This window comes from Mercurialis annua, linkage group LG2, assembly GCF_937616625.2.
Source record: "Mercurialis annua linkage group LG2, ddMerAnnu1.2, whole genome shotgun sequence".
Classification (NCBI taxonomy): Eukaryota; Viridiplantae; Streptophyta; class Magnoliopsida; order Malpighiales; family Euphorbiaceae; genus Mercurialis; species Mercurialis annua.
The window spans coordinates 3,014,768-3,041,860 of NC_065571.1; the positions used below are offsets into that span (position 1 = coordinate 3,014,768).

The 27,093-nt window shown below is 34.2% G+C and overlaps 5 protein-coding genes across 6 annotated transcripts; 4 read left to right on the forward strand and 1 right to left on the reverse strand.

The window, feature by feature from the left end:
- The first annotated feature begins 6 nt into the window (after positions 1-6).
- On the forward strand, positions 7-4,637 carry LOC126670403 (uncharacterized). The gene is made up of 8 exons (XM_050364116.2): positions 7-303; positions 407-540; positions 758-862; positions 945-1,037; positions 2,365-2,439; positions 2,656-2,718; positions 4,016-4,125; positions 4,297-4,637. The coding sequence occupies exons 1-8, from the start codon at positions 66-68 to the stop codon at positions 4,322-4,324; spliced, it is 846 nt and encodes a 281-aa protein (XP_050220073.1). The 5' UTR covers positions 7-65; the 3' UTR covers positions 4,325-4,637.
- Positions 4,530-6,009, reverse strand: LOC126670404 (photosystem II D1 precursor processing protein PSB27-H2, chloroplastic). Of its 2 annotated transcripts, none has more exons than XM_050364118.2 (4): positions 5,899-6,009; positions 5,584-5,694; positions 4,872-5,266; positions 4,530-4,787 (listed from the first exon to the last, which is right to left on the reverse strand). In XM_050364118.2, exons 2-4 carry the CDS (start codon positions 5,651-5,653, stop codon positions 4,650-4,652), a joined length of 603 nt encoding a protein of 200 aa, XP_050220075.1. In that variant the 5' UTR covers positions 5,654-5,694; positions 5,899-6,009; the 3' UTR covers positions 4,530-4,649. The 2 variants fall into 2 exon arrangements, with proteins under 2 accessions (XP_050220075.1, XP_050220074.1); XM_050364117.2 differs by having other exon boundaries at positions 5,584-5,745.
- Positions 6,010-6,639: 630 nt separating this feature from the next.
- On the forward strand, positions 6,640-15,362 carry LOC126670402 (uncharacterized). Its single transcript, XM_050364115.2, has 3 exons — positions 6,640-7,748; positions 12,087-12,394; positions 14,793-15,362. Exons 1-3 carry the CDS (start codon positions 6,886-6,888, stop codon positions 15,143-15,145), a joined length of 1,524 nt encoding a protein of 507 aa, XP_050220072.1. The 5' UTR covers positions 6,640-6,885; the 3' UTR covers positions 15,146-15,362.
- A 5,568-nt stretch (positions 15,363-20,930) lies between these two features.
- Positions 20,931-24,433, forward strand: LOC126667686 (FRIGIDA-like protein 4a). The gene is made up of 3 exons (XM_050360733.2): positions 20,931-21,981; positions 22,757-22,932; positions 23,633-24,433. Exons 1-3 carry the CDS (start codon positions 21,090-21,092, stop codon positions 24,128-24,130), a joined length of 1,566 nt encoding a protein of 521 aa, XP_050216690.1. The 5' UTR covers positions 20,931-21,089; the 3' UTR covers positions 24,131-24,433.
- A 592-nt stretch (positions 24,434-25,025) lies between these two features.
- Positions 25,026-26,887, forward strand: LOC126670467 (uncharacterized). The gene has a single exon (XM_056104790.1). The coding sequence runs from the start codon at positions 25,356-25,358 to the stop codon at positions 26,352-26,354; it is 999 nt and encodes a 332-aa protein (XP_055960765.1). The 5' UTR covers positions 25,026-25,355; the 3' UTR covers positions 26,355-26,887.
- Positions 26,888-27,093: the final 206 nt, after the last annotated feature.

A 27,093-nucleotide genomic window follows, 5' to 3' on the forward strand; every position in this document is an offset into this window, starting at 1 on the left:
ATCGTAGTACCCCCATCAAGCAAATATACAGTACAAGCAGAAGCATACTCCTTCTCCGACCATTAATGGAAGTTTCAGTTTCCGCTTCTCGCCTCCTCCGGAGCACTACAACTTTACCTCCGGTCACCAATCTAAAAACTACAATCTCTCACACAAATCCAGTATCCGTACGTATTCCCCATCCAATGTTTTCTCCACCTCCGCCGTCAATTAAAATGAACTCCTCCTCTCTCCATGGTCTTGCCAGCGCCGCCGCGTCTCAAAACAACGGCTCTACTGTTACGTCTTCATCAGTCGATTCTAGTAAATTTTTATATACTCTTAAACCTAATTTCACTTTTTATGTTTTAATTATTATATTAATAGATTCTTGTATGTATTAATTTTATTGTTTTTTCTTCCTCAGGTGAAAATGGAGTTCGAATTGGTGAAGTCAAGAGAGTCACGAAGGAGACTAATGTCTCTGTTAAATTAAATTTGGACGGAACTGGAGTTTCTGATTCTAATACCGGAATTCCATTTCTTGATCACATGTTAGATGTTAGTATTCCTTTTTTTTTCTATTATTTACTTTGAGAAGTCGAAATCGAAAAATTGCGTGGATTAAAATTCCGTTGAAATTTATAACAGGGAATTTTTATGGAATGAAATAATGCTAAGAATGATATGTGTTTTTGTTTTTGTTTGGTCAAGAATTTAGTTAAATAGACCAGAGCATGTTTTCCAGTGTATTCTCTTATTTATTTGTTTTCATCAGCAAATTGCTTCGCACGGGCTGTTGGATGTGCATGTGAAGGCAACCGGAGATATTCATATCGATGATCATCATACTAATGAAGATGTTGCACTTGCTATTGGAACGGTATTTCAACTTGCGTTTTTCTTCTTATTATAATATGCTTTTGTTGATTATACTTGGTTTATGATTCTTGATTGGTGTACAGGCATTACTGCAAGCACTTGGTGATAGGAGAGGAATTAAGCGGTTTGGTGACTTCTCAGCTCCTCTTGACGAGGCTTTGGTACATGTTTCATTGGTGGGTTCTGTGCACTAATTTGTCTTAGAGTCATTTGTTAGTGATTACGGATTAAAACCGGTGTTAGATTAAATTTTGAACATTAGAACTGGCAATATGTGGATATGAGCGGATTGACTGGGATGCTTGACAATTTGGTAATAATTTGCTGGATTGATAGCAAGTATGCCATTGGAGGCTTAAGCCTATCATTTTCCTGAGGGGTTGCAAGTGGATTATGAGACATGGTACATGTTTCATTGGTGGGTTCTGTGCACTAATTTGTCTTAGAGTTATTTGTTATAGATTACGGATTAAAACCGGTGTTAATTTAAATTTTGAACATTAGAACTGGCAATATGTGGATATGAGCGGCTTGACTGGGATGCTTGACAATTTGGTAATAATTTGCTCGATTGATAGCAAGTATGCCATTGGAGGCTTAAGCCTATCATTTTCCTGAGGGGTTGCAAGTGGATTATGAGACATGGTCTTCGGAGGGCCATAAAATTAAGTAGGGAGTGAGAAAATTGAAAGTATTCTGGGAGGTATTATAGATATATAACACAACTTCTAGGAACCATTTAGCTTAACTTTTAGGGTACTACTGCTATTCACAAGGGGAACAAAGGAAAGAGTTTCTGAAAATGAAGATGGGATACTATCCAAGAATGTTTTTTCCTTGATGAGAATGCTGTATTTTAATTCAAAAGCATAATTATGTATGGGCATCATATTACCTTACTTACTGTGCATTAGGCCTTGAAATCATGCGATGAGTACTGATATGTTAATTATTTTCTAGGATAATGAAACTTAAAGTATTTGGAGGTGTGCTTTAGGTAACGTCTAGAGAAATAAAAGCATTAAAAACAGAGCTTTGTATGGTGAACTTCTGTGTAATTGAAAGCTTTATTTACGAATGGCAATGGTGAATAACAATTGTGAAATTTCTGTACAACTGAAAGTTGTGTTTTCCAAAATTTCTTTTTAACTGTATCCTAGTTGAAATGTCCCTTGTTTAATAATTTCATTGCTGAATGGTATGTGTGGCTTCTTTAACATTAAGTTGTTCTGGTCTGGTGCTAAATTCATTATGGCTGTGTGCAACCATCCTTTTTTACAAGTTTAAATACTGTTAGGTACATCTAGATTTAGGCGGGGTGTTTGCTATTTCCTAGAACTAAAAATGTCATTTGATTTGGATGGATTCAGTTCTCTGGTAACACATCTGATTGAAGTAATGCCAAGGTGTAGCATACAAGAGCAACATTACCTTCCGGATGTGTGCTGACTTTTTACTTCTGCAAATATTGATTTTGTTAATTTTAAACTTATTTTATTTCAGGATTTATCCGGACGGCCCCATTTGAGCTATGGGTTGGAAATTCCCACTGAGAGAGTTGGAACCTATGACACTCAGGTGCTTCACTTTACCGCGTTGAACGTATTTAATGTTTTACCAAGTTTTGCATGGCTGCTAGACTTGACTCCAGAGATTATAGCTAGATATATTATGTGTGCACCTTTGGAGAATCTTAATGCTCCATACCTTTAGCTGTTAGGTTCCTTTCTCTGTGTTTTTAAAATTTTCAATAATAAAGATTTGGTAATTGACAATTGTACTTTCATTTTGTAGCTGGTGGAGCATTTTTTCCAGTCTCTAGTGAATACTTCTGGTATGACACTTCACATCCGGCAGGTAATATTGCCAAGAGGTGTTTAAATCTTCAATGCAACTCACTATCACTCTAATATTTGGTTGTGTGATTTTTATTTTTATTTAAATTAGGCTTAATTACTTAAAAAAACCCCACCTTTAATCTTTATTTCGTTTATACCCTAACCTAGAAAAACTGTCACATATACCCTTGACGTTGTCATTATGTTTCGCCTCTACCCTCGAGGTATTAAATTGACCTCTTTTCATTTGAAAAAGAGTTTAAAATAATCCTTCATTTTTAGCATATATTCTAATTACACGTCAATGTTATTAATTATACAAAAACACCTTCTTCTTTAAAAAATTCAACTAATAATAATAATTTAATTTTATATTAATTATCAATAATTTGTTAAAAATAAAAAACCGTAAATTTTTTTACATCAGACTAGTTAATTTCAACCTAATACCGTATTTTAATTTTAAAATCTATTTTTAATTTTTTTTTAAAAAATTATAAAAAAATAGCTCCTCCTCGATGGGAGGAGGAGCTTCTCCTTCCTTCCATGGAAGGAAGGAGCTCGCAGCTCCTTCCTCCATGAGGAAGGAGAACGCTGCTCCTTCCTCATGGAGGAAGGAGCACGCTGCTCCTTCCTCCATGTGAGGAAGGAGCAGTGCGAGCTCCTTCCTCCATGGATGGAGGAGTCCATGGAGGAAGGAGCTTATTTCCGTAAAAAATAAAAAAATTAAAAAAAATAATATTAGCGGTTTTTTAAATAGGAGTACGGTTATAAATAGGACTTAATAAAAATAATTTTTTTTATTTATTTATTTTATTTAAATTAATTAATTTTAAGACTTATTTGAACGTTTTTAAAGATGAAGTATTAGTTTGTACATTTTTTAATAGAAAAGGGTATAAAATAACCCTTAAATTTAGTTGTTTTTAATAAATCATCTTTTTTTTGAAATTTGGGGTAGAGGTGAAACATAATGACAACGTCAAGGGTATATGTGACAGTTTTTCTAGGTCAGGGTATCAACGAAATAAAGATTAAAGGTGGGTTTTTTTTAAGTAATTAAGCCTTTAAATTAAGAGTATAATTATAGGAATGAACCATCGTTATAATCTCTGTTGGTGTTTCACTTATGCTGGGTAACTAATCGTTGTTGCAATTTAAAATATAAGTGTTTTACACATTTCCCTTGCGTGCTCACTTTAATTATTTATCACACACCATGGTTCAGGCAAATGATTTCCTTCATAATATTTTACTATAATTGTTTTAGTTATTTTCTTGTTCTAACTTTCTATTGAAATTTTGTATGAGCACAGCTTGCTGGAAAAAATTCTCATCATATTATTGAAGCAACCTTCAAAGCCTTTGCTAGAGCTCTTAGACAAGCAACAGAATACGACTCCCGTCGTCTTGGGACTGTACCAAGGTTTGCTATCTTCTTTAAAGCAGATATACTGCTGGTATTTGTTTCTCATTGTATATAGACTCGGAATTTTCGTTGCGCCATGTGTTTTTTGTTGATTTAATTAGTCAATCATGAATTCTTAGCATTTCATGTTGAAGACCCTTTAAAAGTTTGCATGGTTTTGATTTGCAGCTCAAAAGGTGTTCTATCACGAACTTGATGCTTCTTGATCATGCAAAGATGGTTTAAGCTGTCATTCGAGTTTCTTTAACTGTGTGAATATATTTATTAAGTGCATTTTGGTGATCTACTGCTGGGAGCTTGATTTAGTGAGTTGAGGACCATTACTAATGCTGATGCAAGAATGATGAATGGTCTTGGTGTATAATTGAGTTCCACTGAAGCCTGAAGGCTATGGAGGACGGTTGTCATCACAACTATATTGTATTTTGTGAACATGATGAGTTCAAAATAATGCTGTACTATCAACAATGTATCTTTTTTCTAATTTAATGAATATGCATCTTGCTAAAGTTACTTGTCTGCTACAAAAATTCCTCGGCGGCATTTAAAATATTCAATATCTCGGACTTAACATCTTCACGGAGAGCTGCCGATGGGCCTGCCTTTGAGTAAAAGCTTGCCAAGGATCTAATCGCCTTTTCGATCTCAATATATGATTCCTGCAACGAACGAGTAGCTAGCAAATCAGGGACTGAATATAACTATTTGTTCCCAACTTCTAACAGATTCTTACAGACACATACCTCACGAGTCACCTGTTCTTGTCCTCTCCAATTGCCCAGATAGTCTCTAATGGACTCCTTTGCTGCATCAGCAGTTCGTCTAAATTTAGAACCATTTTTAGGGTCTTCTTCCAATGACTCGCGTAGCGTCTTTATAACCTCTCTTGCTGATTTTAAGTAAGCCTTTGGCAGCAGTTTTCCAGATTTTGTTTTCTCATTAGGATCAAAAAAAGATTTGATAGCCCCACCAACTCCATCATTTTCCTCTTCATCTTCGGCTCTTACTGGTGAAGGCGTCGAGATGCAACTTACGTTCAGAATGGTAAAAATTGAAGCACTTAAGACTAGGAAACGTTGACGACTCAACCGAGCAGATTGAGATGACAGAACAGCATTACACCCCAATTTCGGCTTATCTGCCACGTTGCATAAAAACCATTTCACAAATAAGGTTATGCACAACAGCTGAGTTACTAGGGAGTGAGTTGTTGATGCTGCAGATTGCAGAGCGCAATGGCAATGTATGTCATATTGTGGCATAATTGTTACATTTATAATTCAAATGCTGTGTCCTTAAAGTGACTAAGCAACATAGTCTAATACACACACAAAGGTTTTAGGTAGGGGTGTAAACAATTTGGGCAACTTTAGTTATTCAAGATTGACTAGAAAGAAACTCAAAATCGACTCGAAATATGCAAATAGAGCTTGAGTGACTCAGGTTGATGCTTACCTTCATAGTTGAGTATTGAGATTTTGCGAGTAACAAAGGGGGATAACTTGAGTGTCAAAATCCCAGCCATTTCTTGTTTTGCAGCCCACTTATTAAATCCACTGCATCTTTCTAGCAACACAATCAATCAATGTCTTGAATTCTGCTACGTACCTCTGATAACTATATCAGCCAGATTATATATCTTCTCAATTATTTCCACAAATTCAACCGACAGTACATAATTGAAGTAGAAGCTAATGCTATTAAATACTAAATTATAGCTGAGCTACTAATAAGAATAACAAGTGATATCATAATGATTCATGGGTTTACCTTGCTTTTTTGTTTACACAAAATGCACAGCTTTTCAACCTCAAATCCTCCCTTCCCTTCTTACCAGTTTATTATCCAAATGGATACACAGAATTGAGAGGGATAGACTAGTCAGTAGATTCTGGGTACGACGCCGTTTTAATTCTATTTAAACACACAAAACTTGAAAGTGCAGGGGACCATCGGTTCGTTTACTGATTGATTTAATAAAAACAGAATTAATAGAATTAATTTACCTCTTAAACTGATTTATTAGCAGAGCAGTATCTTATTCTTTTGTAAGGCAATCTGCAAATCCAATTGCGCACTTGTTAGCGCGTAATGCTCGTTTTTTTTTATCAAATCATCGGGATTGGTTTTCGAATTTTCCTGAATATCTTACGTCTGTAAGTGTTTCAATTTATTCTCAATAAAGTTATTTGATTATAAAAAAAAATTAAAATTATTAATTAATGTAATATATATGATTTTTTTTCATATATATTATCGTTTTAGTTTATTAAACTAATCAATTAATATAGTATATTTACTTTTAAAATAAATATACAATTTATTATCTAAGAATAAATAGATATTCAATTAACTAATCCTAATTATTTGAACAACTGATTTAAGGAAATTATTGATTAGATCAAATTAAATAAATTGTCCGAATTAATTTAATTATCAATTTTTTAATTGAATTTTACTGAAATAATTCAGTTAAACTGATTTTACTCGGTTTAACCGGAATAAATTCTAGAGCCAAAATAGCCGGAATAAATTGCCCCTACCCACCTGCGCATATCTCCTTCGTCCTGCTCAGTTCAACTTTATGATTTGGAACTCCTCTCGTTTTACCAGATACATCTACAATACAAAATCTCTCTGCTGCCATGAATTGATTAGCAATTTAGCAGTAGAATAAATTATCTATTTAGTTTAAGTTTTGAAGAAAATCTCAACCCTAGGTGGTTAATTTTATCAATCGCAGTCTGATTACGGAGGATGGCCGGTGGTTCCCACGCGAAATCATCCGCTTCTCACCGCAAATCACGCTGGGAATCCTCCTCCAATAATCGTCCACCACCGTCAGATTCCAAATCCAACGACCAAAAACCTCCATCATCAAATTCAAATCCATCTCCCAAGAACCGTAACACCACCACTACCGGTCCATCTCCCAAACCTACTCCTCCTAACAACAACACTTCACAGCCTACTCCAGCGGGTCCCACATTTCCCTTCCGCCATGACCAGGCTCCACCACCGCTACCTCCGCCTCCGCCTGCATACGGCTTTCACATGCTGGAGCGTCGCACCATCGCTCTCGCCGACGGAAGCGTCCGCTCTTACTTTGCTCTCCCGCCTGATTACCAAGACATCCCCCTTCATCATCGCCTTCCGCCGCTGTTCTCGCGCTTCCCTCCTCCTCCTCATCATCATCCTGATTTTAGCGGTCCCCGCTTCCCTCCTATGAGCCCCGAAGGGTTAGGGTTTCGTGAAAACAATAATAGTAATAATAATAATAATAATAATAATAATAATCAAAATAAGAGGAAGTTTGGTGGTGGTGAGGAGGAATTTAGGTTTGGTAATAATAATAATCATTTGGCGGGAACAAGCACCAGTAATAATAGTCCTTTTAAGAGGAACTTTGTTGATGATTCTAGAGCAGGAAAATTCATGAGGATTGGTGATAATTATAATAATGTTAATACTACTGTTAATAAGCATCTTGAAGTTGATCAGGATAAGCTTAACAAGCTTTTTTTGCATTTTTCTAAATTGATTAATGAGAATGAGGCTGACAGAAGGCGGTATTTGGAGAACGGCAAGCAAGGGAGAGTTACCTGTATTGCTTGCGGCAGGTTTTGATCCTCCCACTGAGTTTCTTATCATTAGTTATTCATTCTATATAATATGTGCCCGTATGACTTATCTTACATTTTTTTAGGATGTATATTGAAAATAGTGTTTGGGCTGCTGTGATGATTCTAGAGCAGGAACTGACATTAGGTTAACTTAGAACTTTGAACAATTTTAGCAGCTTGTGTTATGTGTGTGTTTTGAGATGAACTATGAAGCTGCACTGCTGTCAGCGTATAAAGTTTGATGAGTGGTGCTCTATCTTTGCTGGCTCCTTATGTTAGTAATTAGAAACTTAGTTTGTTGAATGACTGTTTTTCTGTTTGACTGTGCCAACTTTCTGATAGGTGTGGGTTAGTTATGTATCTCTTTGTTTGTGTTTGGTAAATATTTTGCCCAAAAAATTGAGATCCATGATAACCTATGATACCTGCTTCTTCACTCCTTGTAGCGTGATGCCAAGCTTGTGAAAAACATTACTGTTGATCTAGAATATTTGCTTAGGCAATATGATGTTTGTGGCTCAGTCTGTCAGCTGTTTTTTTGGGCCATTATTGTGGCATTTTTATTCAGGATCTGTTTTTATGGAGGTTTTCTGTGCTTTAGGATTATTTTGTTATCATGTCGGGAGGATGGTATTCTATACTGACACGAGTACCTACTTCTTGTAGACTTTTTGAAGTTATTTGTTTGTGATAACAAAATTCCATCTTCTTTTTTAAATGGTTAACGATTGGCTTAAGTTACTCAATCATTCTTTTTAATATGGAACAATTTATGCTTGGTTGCTACTTCTAGTTTATTAGACTGAATTTTACTATTTGGAAATTTTAAGGGCCGAGTAAAAGAGTTTATGTTGCATCATGCCAATTTTGTAGAAAATAGTAACAGTGTCTAGAAAGTTTTACTTATGACAGTTCTTAAGTAGGATGTGATTGGTCAATGGTGACATTTGTAACCTAGCTTAGGTTGTTATCTTGATGCAATAATTGAGTATAGAAATGGTGATAGTTGTGGCTTGTTAGAGATAATTTTATTGTTTAAGTTTTCCCTAACAGTTTAAACTTTTAGGTGAATCAATTATTCAATATGGTATCATAGTTTCTATGGTAGAAAGATTTAAAATCATGTTAGGGAAAACGTAGAATGATGAAGTGGGTCAGTACTTGTTCATACTTAAAGTTCGATGGACATTCGCGTGCGGGTGTGTGTTAGAAATAATACTATTGTTGGAGCCCTTTCTAACATGCTGTGCTTTTAGGTGACTTGGTTATTGAACATAGCTCAACTTGTAGATTGTTTTGTTGACAATCTTTTATGGCTATCTCATCAATAATCTTTATGGGGTAGGGTTTTTTTTTTTTTTGATAGAATGGGGTAGGGTTTATTTGGTTGATGTGCTTGATGGTTATTTTTTAGGCTGTCCTGATTAGGAGAATAAAATTCCAAATTCAGTTGAGTTGATTAATTTCAAGTTCATCCTGTCTCAGCTTTTGTTATTAGCGGCTCATGATTGGCTCAAGTTTCTGTGTGATGTTAGATATTAGATACTTTTACCTCCGGTTTAAGAGGCTGTACTCTTTTGAAATATTTAGGAACCCTGGTTCACAGAGTGTAGAGAATACTGCGAACTGTTAGAAGGCAAATAGTTGCCAAAATTTGTTTTTGTGTGCTAATACGTCTATATTTTGAAAAGCAATATGATTGTAGATAGTGTTTCACTTTTAGGTATTTAGTTTGTACGAAAATATATCTTTACCTGTTTTTTTGTCTTGCTTTTTTGGTTTTCATTAGCAGTTTTTAGGTCCTTGTTAAAATTTTCAACTTTTTTTAAGCTTCAATGTTGAGTTGGGATTATTGATAATTATAAATAGAGGTGGCAAATATGCTTTCTGATTAGTTTAGAGAAAGTGTCTGACATCATTGGAAATTCAGCCAACCGGTTAATCTATAGTAGACAAATGCTGGTTCATTGTTAAACAGAGTAGAAAACAACTCTAGTCATTTATTGCGCCTCCATGCTTTCTATAGAATCATCATGTGTGCACGATTTCAATAGGTCTTCTCCTCTTGGTAATGCTTACATTGGAAGCACTGGTCATAATATTGCTATATTTCTATAAGCAGTCATGGTCCTGTTTTGAATTAGAACTGGCTCGGTTTGGAACCTGTATTTCATTAGATTCTATCCATAGAATCATCATCTGTGTGCAAAGTGGATGTCTTCTTTTCCTCTTCGTAATGCTTACTTTATTAACTCTGATCAGACTACTAGTTTCACTCTCGATGTATCAGATTTCACTAACTTGGGCGCATGTTATTACATTCTCTGTAAATTTTTCTTTATTTTATTTTATGACTGAGAGTGCTTGGAATTCCATTTTAATATTATTCAGATATACTTTAATTACCTACGATGCTCGTTCTACCGGGCTGTTTAAATTCTTACTCCCTCACCTCCCCCTCTCATAGGGGATGTTCTGAGGTGCCTTTCTGATGTTATCATTATTTTGTGGTTGAGTTTTTTCTGTTCTTTTATAGTTCCATTTGTTCTTAAGATAACACTGTTTGTTCTATAAGTTGCGCTGTTTTGATAGTAACAAGCTGAATTGACTTTCTACTGAAGTCTGCTATATTCACATAACTCTGAGCTGGTTGGCCTAACGTAGATGTTCATGGCTAAATCATTATTATCTATGAGAATTAGCTCTTACGTATTTCAGCTGATGCTATTAAATTTAAGATTAGCATTCAACTCAAGCTGTCTTCCCTCGTTCTCCCTTCTCTTACAAGTAATTGCAGCTAGCATTGTACATATTCTTGATCATACCCGTATTCATTAATCATTATATAGGATTAATCTTGTTTGCCAACTGCGAAATAACTCTTCTTTTCCTTTCTTTAACTAAGATACTTATTGGCTTATACTTATTTAATGGGATATCCAATTTTAAATTGAACATGATATGTAGGGCTACCTTTGCATTATTATGCCGTGTACATTCTTTCGTTTGCAAGTTAACTTGGATGCTTTTATTGTTCGACCCTTTGTCGAGCAAAGGGATTGATCTGCATTTTTAGTTTTTGCTCAAGTCGAATCAACAAAAATGTTGCTCATTAGTCTTTACTGTTGTTAATGTTGATTTGACTCTACTTTTTTCTTTTGTCATCTAGTGTTGCTTTACTTGTGTTAACGTGCATTTTCTTGTTGTATGGTATGATGTAGCATAGCTTTGGTAGGTGCTGGACTCTTTTTTTCTATGGTTATATAAACCATATCTCTTTGAGTTGCTCTATCTTCTCTTTCTTTGTTCCATTCTTTGTTGATTTCCTACTTTATGCTGTATTTCTCAAAATGTTTTGAGCAAACTTCCAACAAAATTTAAGATGTGTTTAGATTACAGAGTGCAATTTTTGCACTTTTAGAGTGCTCCTTTCTTGGAGGTTGAATGAATGCCCGACAAGAAATTCCATATTTACTGTAGTTGCGAGTCTTGTGACCATACAGTCCATACCTCTGTGTTATTTATTATGATATGTGAAAACGATTTGCACAAAAGTGTTTGTGGTTCTGATGTCTTACAGTGATTAAGTTCCATGGTATGTGAAGTATAATGAATGGGCTATTTGAGAACTGCCGAGGGTTACAGCGAATAGAAGAGAAATGGATCATGACCAAATATATATAACATAATGGTATTCTGATCATGTAAAGAAACAATGGAAATATCATGGAATCATTAGTTTTTGTCTTCATTTATTTTAGCCGTAAAATTGTGTGCAGATTGCTTTATAATTTCTTTAGGAATTTGTTCAACTTCTTCCTTGCCTGGCTTCCATATTTGTACTATACGATTGCGTCGTAGTATGACATTTTAGGCATATTTTACTTAATTACTTCTCTTTGGTTGAATTTTCTGAGTCGATCATCTTACTTTGTTTTCATTTTTTTGAAATGGATGAAGATAATATTGAACAAAAGATGGTGTAATCAATATCTAGCATTTCTTGTTCTTTCGATTCCTTTCCATTAATGCATTTTATTTTTATTCTTAACCAGTCTATTATTTTGGCTACATTTGTGGATAATTTGTAATGACCTTGTAGCATAATGATCAAGGTGATTTGAACCCATACTTTTGCCTATATTGGATATTATTATGGTTTTGTTTCTTGGATGAAGTTCAATCTTTTATTCTGGTTTATGTTTCTTCATTGATCGAAGATTACTTAGTTTGCTGTCTTTGTTTCTCATTTTATTTGAAATTTAAGACTAACCGCAATATTTTAGAGAAGACCTGAATTGTTATTTTTCAATGCCCTTGACATGAAAAATACAGGTTATCCAAAGAATTTCCAGACACACATGCTCTGGTAATGCACACATACAACTCAGATAATGCTGACCTGCGTGTGGATCACTTGGGCTTACACAAAGCTCTATGTGTTCTTAAGGGATGGAACTACTCAAAGCCCCCTGATAATGCGAAGGTCTATCAGTTCTTACCTGCTGATGAGGCAGCAGCAAACCGGGATGATTTGGTTATGTGGCCCCCTATGGTGATAATTCATAACACAATTACAGGAAAGGGTAAAGATGAGCGTATGGAAGGTTTGGGAAACAAAGCAATGGATAGCAAAATAAGAGGTATCAATGTGCCCCTTTAAATTAATGATGTTTTTGATAATAGTAATTAGTCGGGGATCTTTTTTCCATTCTGTAGAATCATGACTTGCTGTAGCATTCCTTTGTTGTAGTTATCCTTTTAGGTTCCTGTTCCTAGAAATGTTACAGTTACGTTAGTCCTGTTTTGTTGTAGTGTAAGTTTTAATTGTTAAATATTAAGAATCATTTTTTGTTCAACGACAATTACTTGACTAATGCACTTAGTGTTGGCCATTTGGAGTACTTCTCCACCTGTAGAAGTTGTTGCTAAATAGAGGATGACATGCTATCTTACATAGATTTTATTTAAGGCTCGTTTAGACTTTGGTTGCTCTTGATCTAACTCCTGTGAAACCTAGTAGCTTTGAAGTCTATCCAGTAAAAGAAATACTGCCACAACTAAAACTTTACATTTAGGTCAACTTTCTTTATATCGTTATACAGCTTTTGGGTTATGGATCTGTTGGCGTTTAAAGGTTGTGTTTGGGCAGGAAGTCATGCATGATTGCAGCTAATTATTGGACTTTAGACTTAGGATTGAAATTCGTCTTTAAAAATGAACAAAATATGAAGGCATTGTTTGTGCTGTCAAGAACGAGTTAGCCAGTTATTTACAGTAGAAAAATTCAAATTGAAACCAAGTTTAAGTATTTCTTAAATCAAAAGTCTAGGAAATTGTAATCAAATAGATGCTTTTATGACTTTTCTTCCACGTGTCTGTTGGGAAAAATAACTACTCCCTCCGTTTTTTTACTTGTCCATTTAGCCAAAATTGTACATTTAAGCAAGTATCAAATTAAACTTAAATTATAAATATAAATACTAATATAGCCCTATTAGTTGATAAATGCTTTGTAAATTGAATCATAGATTCATTTATTAGAATGGGTATATTTGGAAGATAATAATTAAAATCATTTTGAAATTCTAAATCGACGAGAAATTATAGACAAATACATTTGGCTAATTCGACAAGTAAAAAAAAACGGAGTATTCCTTTTTTCTGGAAAGTTAGGCGTAAACCATAAAAATATATACCCATGGGTGATAAACATTGCTTATGTTACCCGATGGCTGCAATCATGGTCTCATGCTTTATATACTGATTATTGACATAATTTTTGAATAGATGATTGGGGTAAATTTAAGTTCAGATAAGGTTTTTTTTTTCTTTGTTGTGTGTGTATCTTCAACCTCTACTTCTTGTCTTCCTCTTCTTATATTAAGACGTTGTAATTTTGTTGTTTTTAAGATGTTAATAGTTCTGCTTCGTACTATTTTTTTGTTATTTTTAAGATAGGCTAGTGTGCTTGATTAGGTGTCTTTGGGAATATTTATTGTTTCTTTCCCATTTCTTGACCTAGAATGTTGTGCTTGCATTTGGATGCCTAATGCCTAGTACTGAAACTTGCATGTGTGTTTACTGTGTTCTGTTCGTCCATTTGAGCCTTCTCTTCTTAGATGATCTTGCCACTGAAAAACTGGTAGAAGTTCCTTCTGATTGATTGATAATATCTACTGCTACGTGTAATTAGTTTCATGAGTTGTATAGCTCTGAACTTTGAGTGGTATTGTATATGTCGGCAAAGAGATAATTCTTATTGCAGATAGAAACAAGTTTTGTAAAGCATTATTGATGTGTGTCCGATGTGTACCCCATATTAAGGGTTGGGGTGGTGTGCTGTTGATTTTGCAAATTGTCAGCACACAATGATGCATCTTTACCAGCTAATTATGTACCATTTTAGGCGCTATATTGTTATTACAATATAATTGAGGATCTGCCCTCTAGTCGCCAAAAACGTTAAATTGCTTGGGAATGTTTCGAACTACATTTTCTTTCTTTTAAAGTACCTCCTTCAGATGGATAAAATATACATGTAGTTATGGTGGGTTATTAACTTATAATCCTGCTGTATATGATGCCAAAGTTTCAAATTAGTGTTAGACATCACATTTGACTCTATCAATCTCGTTGTATTTACTATCTTGCCTCTTACTGAACGTTTATATTTTGGCCTCTAGTCTTCCCTTCTCATGAGTTCCGTTTTTTATGTTAAATTTCCTACCAAAATGTTAGTCCCCTATCTAAAAGGGGATGTTTCAGTGTCAGGCAGGGACGCATTGCTTACTTTTTATTTGAATGACTACATATTATGAATACTTTCCAGTTTATCTTTATGAATGTTTGACACATAGCTTGAGGCTACTTTTTGGCTGGCAAATTCATTTCCGTGGGAATTTAAAATTAAAAAGGAACTTAGAACGTGTGGCGAGGGTCTTCAGGGGATCCAGTGTTGCTTTCTGATATTTGGGTTGGTTGTTTGGCAATAAATGTTCATTCCTTTTTGTTTTTGAATCCTAAAATGGCATATTTCAGATCTTGGATTTCCTGGTGGCAAGTCAAAGTCCTTATATGGAAGGGAAGGTCATCTGGGCATAACCCTTATAAAGTTTAGTGGTGATCAAACAGGCCTGAAGGAGGCTATGAGGCTGGCAGAACACTATGAGAAGGAAAATCTTGGTCGTAAGGCTTGGGGGCGCATCCAGCCTGTGACATTGGGCAAGGATGATGAGAAGAACCCAAACCTTGTAAAGGTAGAAAGGAATGGGGAGAAAAAGAGGATTTTATACGGCTATCTTGCAACCGCCGCTGATCTCCACAAGGTTGATTTTGAAACAAGGAAGAGAGTAACAATTGCGAACCAGAGAGAGTATAAAGCATCCACGTAGAATTTAAATGACATACGAGGTACAATTTTATCTCCTAATTTTATTTATTAACTTTATTTTTTTTGAACTATGTTTTCCGCTGGGGATGATCAAGAGAGCGCAATGTTCGTGTCTTGCTCAACTAAACTACCAGCTAATTGGCTTGTGATAATAATGTATCCTAATTCATAATTATGTAGTTTATGCGAATTGATGATCCAAGATTTTTACCAACTTATACTAGAGAATATGAGTTGAGCCTGTTGAGGTTTCATATAGGCTGATTGCTAGCTGTAGTTTTAAACATGAGGTGATTAGGCTTCTGGAGTGATGCTGCCGTTCATTTAATTCACGTACTGACAGCTTGTTGGAAACAAGAATTTAGGTCACAATTGTTAGACTTTACACGTTCTTGATGCAAACATGTTCAAACATATGAGTTTTCATTATTTATGCCTACTACATGGTAGGGCTGTGCATTCGGTTCCAAGCGAACCAAACCGAACCTAAACTCCCTTCTTTTAATACCAAACCGAACCAAAATTATGAGAAGTGTAATTTACAAACTAAACCGGTTGTTTTTTCGGTTTGGTTTACTTTAAAATTTAACTGATTTTTTCTGTATTTAAAACCGAACTGAATTTATCGGTTTGGTTTTGGTTTTTTAGTTTCGGTCATTTTTTGCACGCCCCTAGCATTAATTGTGCCATCCACTGCTTTGCGGCAGCTGGTACATATGCTTGTAATAAATGAGAAGTTTTGAGAAGACTTCACATGCTGGTTCGTTGAAATTATAGCATCGAGCTGGATAGTTAGATGGATGGCTTGAAGTATTTTACCTAAAGGTAATTTAGAATTGAAAAACAAAAGTCAGGAATATATTTTGCTCTCTATGAACCAGTGCATCACAAATTTTCAGCTGGCATGATTGATCAGTAATAATAACCGTAAATATGGTGGGTGGCACTGGCACACTTTAGATTAAGGTAAGATGAATCCTAATAAGGCCGGATAGGTACACATCATTGCCTTAATTTTAAAAGTTAAGGATCCGATATAGGCGGATATCACCTGCGCGCGCGTGTATATAGAAGAGTTGGAATTATTATACTATAAAAAGATAATTTTTTATTATACTAAAAGATTGCATTGTCTTTGAATCTTAATGTGTTTTAGTTTCTCAAATTCTTGTGATAATATAAGGTTGAAAATAGCATGTTTACCTAAATTTAATCATAGCTGTCCTTGTTATCTGTCTGATTCAATTGAAATAGCAAACATAAACTCAGGTATGTTTAATTTAGTAGCTGTTTAGGACCGCAAAAGGGAACCTTCCCTTGGGCCCTTTTGGGTGGGGACTTTTCTGTGAAAGGAAATGGGACACATCATTGTTCTTTGTGTTGAAAGCCGCCATATGTATCATTATCTTAGGTTTTGAGCCCAATTATTTAGCTCTGGGCTACCAATATGCACCGTTGTTCTAAAATCGAACCGATAGGAAATTAGAAGTTTCTCTAAAAACTTAAAATACGGTTCAACTTTCTTTAAATAAGAAAAAAATCGGAAAAATTGAGAACTGTTGAACTTGTTATATCATTTGATTTTTATTTACTGGTTAGAGTTTGATATGTTTATTAGTTTTTCAATTCATTAGTGAGTTAGAATTTTATGTTTTTAAAATGTAAAAACTTGTTCTAGAAAGACATGTTGTGTAGTTATGTGCATTTAATTATTTAACTGCTTGAATTGGTTGATCGTGAACCAGTGATCACACTGGTTCGATCTTCGGTTTGGTTTTAAAAATTATGACATGCACAGTATGGTTTTTCTTTTGGGCTTAGGTGATCAATGACTCTTGCAAATTATTAGCAGTCATGATGATGTTCCAGTTTCTGCATATTTAAGTTAGTTAGTTTTGGATTAAAGACAATTTAGGGCATAGTTAACAACATCAATTGAATTGTTTTTATTTGATATGCAATAATGCGGACGCTTATAGAAATTGTCAGTCTAATTAGACGATGTATATTAATTCTCCCTTGTGTCTTATCATGGTGTTATGGGCGGGTCTTAGTAATTTGAGTTTTGGTGTGTGATGACAAAATGGTTAGCATAATGTTATGCAAAGAATACAATCAAATGTCTCAAATCACCATTAGAATTGACCCACCACCATCCATGTTTTGCACGTACGAGACACTAATAATACACACTAGGGGTACTAATTTGAATTTTAGTAAACTTAGTATTATGACATAGACTCGCCCAAATAATTACACCTACTTGTGGACCACTTATTATCATCATTATTATTATCATAGGAAGTAGACGAAGAAAAATTTGACGCAGAAGCGACAAGTTTAACTACAAATTTTCAAATTTTAAATATGTTTTGAAACTTAGAGCTAATCTTTTAGAGTACGGCCAAAAACAGTTTAGTTTTAATCAACTATTATTATTTTGAATCCAAAGTATTGGTAGCTATTGCGAGTCGATATCACCACTAACTTTTATCTGTGGTGTAACATAAGAACTGTAGTTGTTGCCCATCACACACTATTATTGTCCAATCTTCAATGTTGTGTTGGCCACTTCCATTGGTAGCCTTTAAATTTTCTTTTTCAATTTTGTTTAGTTGGATGGATAGAATCTGTTTCTCAGTTATATTGATTCTCTTGTCTTTTCTATAAGTAAAAATTAGAGATTACTCTAGCACTACCACATATATTATAATTTATAGGTTTATTTTTTTTGTTAAAATTAAATAATATGATCTTTTAATTTTAAGTTTGCTAATATTGGTCAGCCCTTTTATTTTTAATGTCAGTTAAATAAGTTAAATTTTGGTATAAGTACAAATATAGGTTATGTTTTTACCAAATTAGTTATTTGACGAATTTAATTATTATAAAATATCTATTTGTACTTTAATTTTTTAATAATCGAGTAATTTTTTCAGTTTTAAAATGTACAAAATTTAAAACTAAGTACAAAAAGTAAATAAAATATAAGTTGGACTCATTCAACTATTAGATCTTATAAAAATATAAATTTAATTTATTATATATCAAAAATAAGATGCTATGACAGATTAAATTGGACGACATGACTAAAATGTTAACTTAAATTAAAAGGAAAACACGTTTGATTTTCAAATAGAAGAGGTAAAATTAAAATTACGTCATATGAAAAGTGTCAGAGTAATTTGCTCTAAAAATTATTATAGTACATAACATATTTACATTGGTTAATCGGATGTATGGTCGGGAGAAGAAATATCAAAATCAAACTGGATTTTAAAGTAACTTTTGATTTGGAGTACAATTTTGTTTCTTAAGATGAAGATAACAAATAGATAGTTAATTTAGAAATCAAATAAAAGGTAATTTATGGTAAAAAAAATATACATTTTAATTATTTAAACATACAAAAAAATTATTTCTAAGAAGATAATTTTTAAAAAAAAAATATAATTTATAAAGGGTTTTTGTATATTAATTCCAAATATTTTACCTCTTTTGCGATTTAATCACATTTTTTAATTTTTTTATAAATATAATTTTTAAAATTTACATCATATGTTTCAACCTCTCGATGTTTTAGTATTGTATAACACTTGTTTGTCGTCGTTCGATATAAAAAGACGCCATTTTATACATATTTTATCTGGTGAAAAACAACTATAGGCTATATAATGCCAAAAAAATAAAAGATTAAAATGTGCGATAATTTTAAACAATAAAATTAAATCATTATATAAAGGTAAAATATTGAGATTTCTAATAAAAATAATTCAAATTCAAATGATATAGATGTTGTGTGATCTTTTGTTTTCTTAGTTTTCTAATATCCTTAAATTTTTTTAATAAATAAATCCAACTGATTATTTTTAATTTGGTCACGGTTCAAATTTTGTAAATCTCTAAAGTCACCTATCACTGTTGTTTTAAGGAAATGATCAGCTATTGAGTTGATATAATTCATTCAAATTATTAAACAATTTATTTGTGTCCCATTAAAGATATTTGAGCAAATTATTTTGAAGTTACTTCACATTCTGATCTCTCTAGTTTGATAATCGGATTATTTGTTCTCTCATTTTTGTTCTCGTCGACATTTAGTCCTTCTGTCTATTTTTAGTGTTAGTCAATCGAGTTAAAAATTTAAATCAAAAAAATAATTTAAAAAAAACGATATGGTCTTCTATTTTTATTTTTATTTACGATTTCATCTCTCAAATTTGAAATTAATTTATTCCTCAGTCTTTTTACTTGGCTGACTAATACCAAAAAAGGATGTGACAGAATCAAAAATGAAGAGTTAAATCGTTTGATTTTTAAAATAAAAGAGTTTAAAATGTAAATTCTAACAAATATAAAGGGCTTTAAAATAATTTATTCAAAATATTTTATTAGTATAATATTAGAGTGATGCGCATGCCTGAAAATATGTGTGTAGTTATCCCCTCATTCTCTTGCTCTTGTTTGTATGGTTTATAATAATGAAATTTATGCAGAGGAGAGTCCGGCAATGACTTTACTTTAATCTGACTCCACCCATGTGGCGGTCAGTGGTGTAGGCCCACCACCGACTATCACCACCACCACCACCACCTCCTCCACCACTCCTCTCTTACTTTTTTCGTATTTCCTTATATGTCCTTTGCTTTTTTTACGATCTAACTTCGGTTTTCGCAAAAGTAATTTCTTCTTCTCTTTACTTCATTTATCCAAACATTCCCCATCATGCTCCTCTGCCTAACTTTTATTTTAGCCGCTAATTAGCCGAGCCAGCCTTCCATTTTTTTTGGCTTTTGTTAATTAACACTATAAATTTCAATTTAAAGAAAAAATTCTAAAAGAATATTAATTTAAAAAACATGTTTTAAAAATAACTTCTTTATCTTTATTCTAGAAATAATTTTTATTTTTAGCTATTTGCATATTAAATTCTGATATTTTACGTTTGAAGCAAGTTAGAGATATTGTTCAAAATTTCCTATCACATGTCCTTTTTTTTAAATAGTTAAGAACAATTCGCTTTTCTCTATCTAAAAGTGTAAGAGAAAAAATCATAATTGCATGCTATTTTATATAAAATAAAAAAATAAATTTTTCTCAAATTTAAATGAACTCGAGAAGTCTTATTTACAATTTATATCGTTCATTTTAAAATAAACATTATAGATTAATTGGATTAAAATTATATTTTTTTTATTTATATTATTTATTTTGTGATGAATGGTTTAATCGTCAACAAGACTTTAAATGAAGGTCTAATTACTTAAAAAATTCCCACCTTGTAACATTTTTTCATTTATACCTTCATTTAGAAAAAAGTTAATTTGTTTCTTTTTTTTTATTTTTTATTTTCGTCTCTAACCTAAAGAGCTAATTTGACCTCTTTTTATTTAGAAAAATATTTAAAATGATCCTTTATATTTAGCTAATATTCTAATTAAACATTAATATTATTAATCATTTATAATGTTTTCATCCTTTTGTTAATTTGTCAAAAATTTAAATTTTAGAGTAGAGATGAAAAAAAAATCAAGAAAAGGGTACAAATGAACTTTTTTTAAATAAGGATATAAAAATATTATAAGTTGGTCTTTTTTTTAAATAATTAGGCCTTAAATGAATTTGAAGGATCCAAAAATAAAATACTACTGGCAAGTATAATTGTGACCCTCTTCTTTGGTGGGTTGCTGTCAGGTAATGCGTACACTTTAGTTTCATACGCACCCCAAGCGTACTCTAGATTTTCCCCTCTCTCTTATTACCCGCCTTTTTTCACTCAGTCGCCATTACACGTGCCTCACGCTTATCTTTCCACGTCATCACTGTCTCTCTTTGCTTTATCACCTCATTTTCTCTCCTCTTTACCTTTCAGTCAAATTATCACAGTTAGGGTTCCTCCTCTTCCTTCTCTAGCTACTGAGTCACACCATACGATTCTTCATAACATGGGGTCAGTCCCCGATCCAGGCGAGTTGAACGAGTTAACTCAGCCGAGTTTCGACGAGTTTCAGCGCCAAACCTCACTGATGACGAGCTGCACGCTTCTCTGGAAAGAACTCTCCGATCACTTCACAACGCTCGAGCAGAATCTCCAGAAGAAATCCGACGCTTTGAAACGGAAGCTCCAGACGTTAGATTCTGAAACCAAAACCTCACTCGTGAACCTCAAGAAACGGGAGGTTACAATTGACGGAAGCGTAGAGATCGCGATGGAGCGCGTCGATGAACATAAGGAAGCGGCTCTGAAGTCAGTTGCAGGCTCCGACGATCATCCTGACGGCGAGGTGGATAACGGCGACGGATTATTGGAGATTCTGAAGTTATTCTGTTTGAAGATGAAATCAGTTGAGTTTTGGAAATTTATCACGACGAGGAAGAAAGAAATCGAGGTTTTACGTAGTCAGATTCCGGTAGCGTTATCGGAATGTGTTGATCCTTGTAGATTCGTATTAGAAGCTATATCGGAGGTTTTTCCTGTGGATAAACGGTGCGATAAGAGCGGAAATGATTTAGGCTGGGCTTGTGTTTTGACTCTGGAGAGTTTGATTCCGGTTGTTGTTGACCCAGTAATCGGGAAATCACGACTATTAGTGACGCCAAGTGTTAAAAAAAGGGCGACGAATATTGCGGAGACGTGGAAGAGAAGTTTGGAGGAGCGAGGTGGAATTGAGAATGTGAAAACGCCAGATGTGCATACGTTTTTGCAGCATTTGGTAACTTTTGGGATTGTTAAGAAGGAGGATGTTGATTTGTATAGGAAGCTTGTTGTTGGTTCGGCTTGGCGTAAACAGATGCCGAAACTTGCTGTTTCTCTTGGTTTGGGTGATAAAATGCCTGGTAATGGTTTTAGATTTTGTTTTTTAGCTTTCAATTATGCATGATAGGTTAATTATATATGAATTTTGTTGGTATGCTGTTCATTATATGTTAGATTGTGGTAGTTTTTGTGTATAGCTGCTTGAGTTGAGGAGTCTGATTATGGCATAACATCTTGTGGAGTTGTGGTGGTAACTCATGTGGTGAAAGTGATTTTGTTGTTTTGCTTGACATTTGATGTCTCTTGTAGAGAAATATGGAGTGTTTAACATTGTTGAAGTCTTTTTCTGGATAACTCATATGGAACAGTCCTCAACTATGTCCTTTAAAACTAATTAATAATTTGTAATTTCTGATTGTTACTAGTAAGATGTATATTACATGTCTATTATGCTTACTTTTTTCGAACAATCTATGTTCTGGTATATATGAGGACGATACATTTCTCTTTTTGTAGGATTGATAAGGATTTATGTGTATAATGGTGATGTAGCAACATTATATTCTTATTTTTGGTTTTACCAGAAATAAATTAGTTGGTGTTTTTAAAAATCTGGATGAATGATTTGTATGGGTGTCATCGCTTGAAAAAAGATAATTTAATAAGTAACTTTACTACATTCACTATTGGTATGTTTGAACTTTTTACTATGTAAAGGTATTAAGGTTTGGTTGTCTATTACATGGAGTATCATATGGGTCCTATCATGATTATTTCACATGTTCCAGAAAATTGGAGTTGAGATTCTGTAATTCTATTACTGGGGTGATAATTCTGAGTTGTTGGTGTTTGCAGATATGATTGAAGAACTAATTAGTCGGGGGCAGCAGCTTGATGCCGTGCATTTTACTTATGAAGTTGGCCTGGTGGACAAATTTCCCCCTGTTCCTTTGCTGAAAGCATTTCTGAAGGATGCGAAGAAGGCTGCAGCTTCTATCTTGGAGGATCCTGAGAATACTGGTCGAGCTGCGGTACTTCACTTCATCATGAATCCTTTTAAGTTATTCATTTTCCTAATGTAGGTGGTTCTTATTCTAAAGGAAGTTTTTTTCTCTTGGATTCAACGCAAGTTCCTCTGTTGAAATATGCTCAAATCAAAACCCCCAGTCCCTACTATATTCACTACTTGCAAAAACTGTACATCTGTACTTTGTTGCAGTGCTTGACGCCTTGACCCTATAGTCATTAATTGGTCATGCAGGAATAGTTTGGTAATTTGGTTTACAGCAAACGGAGTTTACAAGTCATTATTGTTGAACTACTGTTAATCTTGACATCCATGATGTCTTGCGAGCTTGGTCAATAGTAAGCCAATATGGATTTCTATGTCCTGATCTCCTCCTGACTTGATAGGAAGATATATGACGTTACTCTCTAGTTGTCCTTGTTTTATTTTGTTTGTCATGACCTTTAACTTTAAGCTAAGACGACATTGCGTATTAGATGAGAATGATGTGTCAGATGATGGCATGAATATATATAATTTGTTGATATGAGCTATTTTGGGTGGATAGCTAATTGCAAAGGCTACGACTAAATTACATTTGTCTATGGCCAACCTCGTAGCTAAATCTTGTATTGTTGAGTAGATTCCTTAATTGTGTCAAAGATTTAAAATTTTGATGCGTGCATCTTATAGACTAATGATGGTCACTTTATTGGATTTTTTAGCACCTTGCTGCTCGAAAGGAGCAGTCAGCACTCCGATCTATCATCAAGTGCATTGAAGAATACAAACTAGAGGCTCAGTTCCCACCGGAGAATCTCAAAAAACGTCTTGAACAGCTAGAGAAGGTCAAGCCCGAGAAGAAAAGGCCAGTTGCAGTTCCTGCCAACAAAAGAACCCGCACTAGCAACAATGGGCCAATGCCTCCAGCCAAGGCTGGCCGCTTGATGAACGCTTACGTGTCATCTTTCCCACCGCCTCCCGCATTTGTTAGGTCTCCCTCACACACGCAGTATCCAAGTCCCGTGGCAGCTTATCCTTCTCCGCCGCCCGTTTATGGCACCAGGAGCCCACCATCTCCATATGCTTACTCTCCAGAACCTGTTCCTCCTCCTCCTCCTCCCATGGCTGGATCATATCCTGGAGCTCCGTTGAGTTATCCCGCATATGGAGGGTATGTAAATGGGTATGCTCCAGCTTATCAGCAGGCTTACTACCGATAGACATGACTACTACTCTCGACAAAGTCGGTAACCACTACTGATATGATGACATCAATCTCATTTGCTTTCTCAACTGGCTTGTTTGTAATCACTAACCTTTTTAATGGTAGCGATGTGTGTGTTAATTAATTATAACTGTTATATACTTCTTGCTTTATCATCATGGTAAGAAGCTGTATTTCTAATGTTGATCAAACTGTAGCTCTAGGTGATTGTGAAAGTCATCCTAATGATGGAAACATAACTATGTTGAACTACAAGTACTATGATTGATTCTAGGATTAGTTTGTACTTTGTAGAGAAGTTTTTTCTGTGTGTTTTAATTTGACTCGGTTTCTTAGGATTAGCATTTTTCCAAATAAATTGATGCTCAAGGGATACCTTTTTACAAATCTGGCCATTTTCTTACGCTGGTTTGGACGTTTCAATGTATGTTTTTAAAACAAGAACACTATTAATGTGGAATTTCACCTCAGTTGAATTTTATATGAACCAAGTAGATCAATTTATTTTAAAACCTTCTGATTGTATTGATCAATTAAATCAATTTGGCATTACTTTTTTTATAATCTAAAATAAATTAATAAAGTGCAATTTGGTTTTGTAGAGTTTACTCTTGTAAATTGAAATTTTAGACATGGAATTATTAATGAGCGCAGGATCATTCTGGTCATTAAATTTATAGGTTATATTCATATAAATCAAATTTACTATATTTTGATAATCAAGTCCATAACTTTTCAAATAAGACTAATTACACGGTACTACATTTATATTATATGTTAAATTTAATTTATCTATTCAATATTTTAACAGTTAATGTTTACGTGTTTAGAAAATATATGGCAACGTGATTTGACTTATTCGATTTATTTTAAAGAATTATAAACTAAGTTATCACAATATGTAAGTTTTTAAATTATATGTGTCATTCTAAGAAAGTTTAAGAAGCAGAATGAACCTTTTCTCAGTTATAAATTAAACTAATTTCTGAACTGACAAATTAAAACAAATCAAACCCCAGAGCACCATTTTCATAAGCCGAGCAGAGTCTAAAACTCTGAACCGATCAGAAACATTGCCACAGTTTCTTGAATATTACCAAAGGTAGCCGCCAGAACTAATTCAGATCACCATGTTGATGTATAAGTATATCTATTCAGCTTCATCGGATTGCCCACCAGGTGTTTGATGTTTTATCCAAGTGAAAACTGAGTGCTCTAACATGACATTAGCAATCTTGAAAAAAACCACTAATCTCACGTCGTTACTGAGCTCTCATATTATCTACCGGTCACGTAATTTCTGCTCAAAAACTTCAGCTTCCATTGCTAATAGAATTATCTCAGCAACAAAAACATTTCACCCTGCCGGAAACTCTAGTAATATTCACCTTTCTCCGTTGTTCAGCAATGAAAAACAGTCATATAATGGCTATAATATTGAGCTTCTGGACGATGAAACTTGGCAGGTTAAATCAGGTTTAACCCGTCTGTGGAACGCGTCGGCGAATACGGGAGAAGCCAATTCTGCTACTGCATCAGCATTTGATGAGCAGGGTGAGGGTAATGCAGCATTACAGAATGATTCTGAGCTTGATGAGATTGATAATATGAGAATTCGAGGTAATCTTTTCTATAAGCTTGATAAGAATTCCAAGGAGTTTGAAGAGTATAATCTTGATTTTCATAAGAAGAAACAATCAAAGAAGAGTGGCAATCTTAAAGAAAGCAAAAAGAACGAAAACCCGAAAGCTGAAAAGCCTCCGAAGATAGTGGTGAATGAAAAGATTTATTCTTTAAATCTTGATTTTGTGGATGGTGTTAAGAGTGTTGAGAAAAAGAAAGTTAGAACGCCGACTTTCAATCAGCTTACGGGTCCTTACCATGAGCCATTTTGTTTGGATATTTTCATATCGAAAGGTTCTGTTCGCGCCTGCGTCATTCACAGAGTTACGAGCAAGGTTGTGGCTGTGGCGCATTCCATATCAAAAGATTTGAAATTTGATCTTTCTTCGACGAAGAATGCAGCTGCTTGTGCTGCTGTTGGAGCAATTCTTGCACAGAGAGCACTTGCTGATGATATTCATGATATAGTTTATACGCCAAGGAAAAGAGAGAAATTGGAAGGTAAGCTTCAGATTGTGCTTCAGTCTATTATTGATAACGGCATTAATGTGAAAGTGAAACTTAAGCAAAGGAAACATCAAAGGGCTAGAATCTAAAACGAGTGTTTAGAGCACTGTTGCCTGGTTGGTTAGTCAAGTTGAGTGATGGGTTGAGTTGCATGGTTGGTTAGTCAAGTTGGGTGATGGGTTGAGTTGCAATGGAATTACAGTTGTGCGTGCTGAGAAGATGACTTACATGTAAAGCATTGCAAGCTCTCATTCGTATGCTTGGGATAACAAGAAGCATTAGAGCAAGTAGTTTATTGTATGATGTAGTAAGCAAAGATGGCCTTCTATGTAGCACGAACACAGATGCAGGAAAAACAAGACATTTGTACGGACACAGCAAAATAGTGTTATTTTAAGATTTCCTATGTTAAACATGAAGTTTTGTATCTGAAACGCCAGGTTTCTGACACGATTTGGAAACGAAAAACGTTGATTGATGAAGTGTTTGTGCTACTTAGAGGGCATTGTAATAATTATTGTCCTGTGTAATTGTTCATAGATGCCTAATATTACTTATTTAAGACTTCCATTTCTTCTCAATGATTTATTGTTTAAAGTCTGATTAATCTTGTTGGACATCATTGTCAACTGTTTCTATATCATCTAACAACTTTTTCATAGGTTTACTAGAAAGTTGAAGCCTTCTTCAGAGAATCTATAAATTAATTTAATGATATGGAAAGGCTGCCATTTTCGCATAAATGCGTAATTGGGAAACGCCGAAATACATTTTTACTATCATAGGTTATAAATATAGCATTTCGGAATATCAGAGGCGCTCCAAGAA

Excerpts from the sequence above, each read along its gene's own strand:
- LOC126670403 (XM_050364116.2), top strand. The coding sequence starts at position 66 with ATGGAAGTTTCAGTTTCCGCTTCTCGCCTCCTCCGGAGCACTACAACT. Across the intron at positions 304-406 it reads GTCTTCATCAGTCGATTCTA|GTGAAAATGGAGTTCGAATT; the intron begins GTAAATTTTTAT and ends TTTCTTCCTCAG. Across the intron at positions 4,126-4,296 it reads CGTCTTGGGACTGTACCAAG|CTCAAAAGGTGTTCTATCAC; the intron begins GTTTGCTATCTT and ends TTTGATTTGCAG.
- LOC126670404 (XM_050364118.2), bottom strand. The coding sequence starts at position 5,653 with ATGGCTGGGATTTTGACACTCAAGTTATCCCCCTTTGTTACTCGCAAA. Across the intron at positions 5,267-5,583 it reads CTCAATACTCAACTATGAAG|ATAAGCCGAAATTGGGGTGT; the intron begins GTAAGCATCAAC and ends GCAACGTGGCAG. Across the intron at positions 4,788-4,871 it reads AAGAACAGGTGACTCGTGAG|GAATCATATATTGAGATCGA; the intron begins GTATGTGTCTGT and ends CGTTCGTTGCAG.
- LOC126670402 (XM_050364115.2), top strand. The coding sequence starts at position 6,886 with ATGGCCGGTGGTTCCCACGCGAAATCATCCGCTTCTCACCGCAAATCA. Across the intron at positions 7,749-12,086 it reads ACCTGTATTGCTTGCGGCAG|GTTATCCAAAGAATTTCCAG; the intron begins GTTTTGATCCTC and ends TGAAAAATACAG. Across the intron at positions 12,395-14,792 it reads AATGGATAGCAAAATAAGAG|ATCTTGGATTTCCTGGTGGC; the intron begins GTATCAATGTGC and ends GGCATATTTCAG.
- LOC126667686 (XM_050360733.2), top strand. The coding sequence starts at position 21,090 with ATGGGGTCAGTCCCCGATCCAGGCGAGTTGAACGAGTTAACTCAGCCG. Across the intron at positions 21,982-22,756 it reads TTTGGGTGATAAAATGCCTG|ATATGATTGAAGAACTAATT; the intron begins GTAATGGTTTTA and ends TGGTGTTTGCAG. Across the intron at positions 22,933-23,632 it reads AGAATACTGGTCGAGCTGCG|CACCTTGCTGCTCGAAAGGA; the intron begins GTACTTCACTTC and ends TGGATTTTTTAG.
- LOC126670467 (XM_056104790.1), top strand. The coding sequence starts at position 25,356 with ATGACATTAGCAATCTTGAAAAAAACCACTAATCTCACGTCGTTACTG.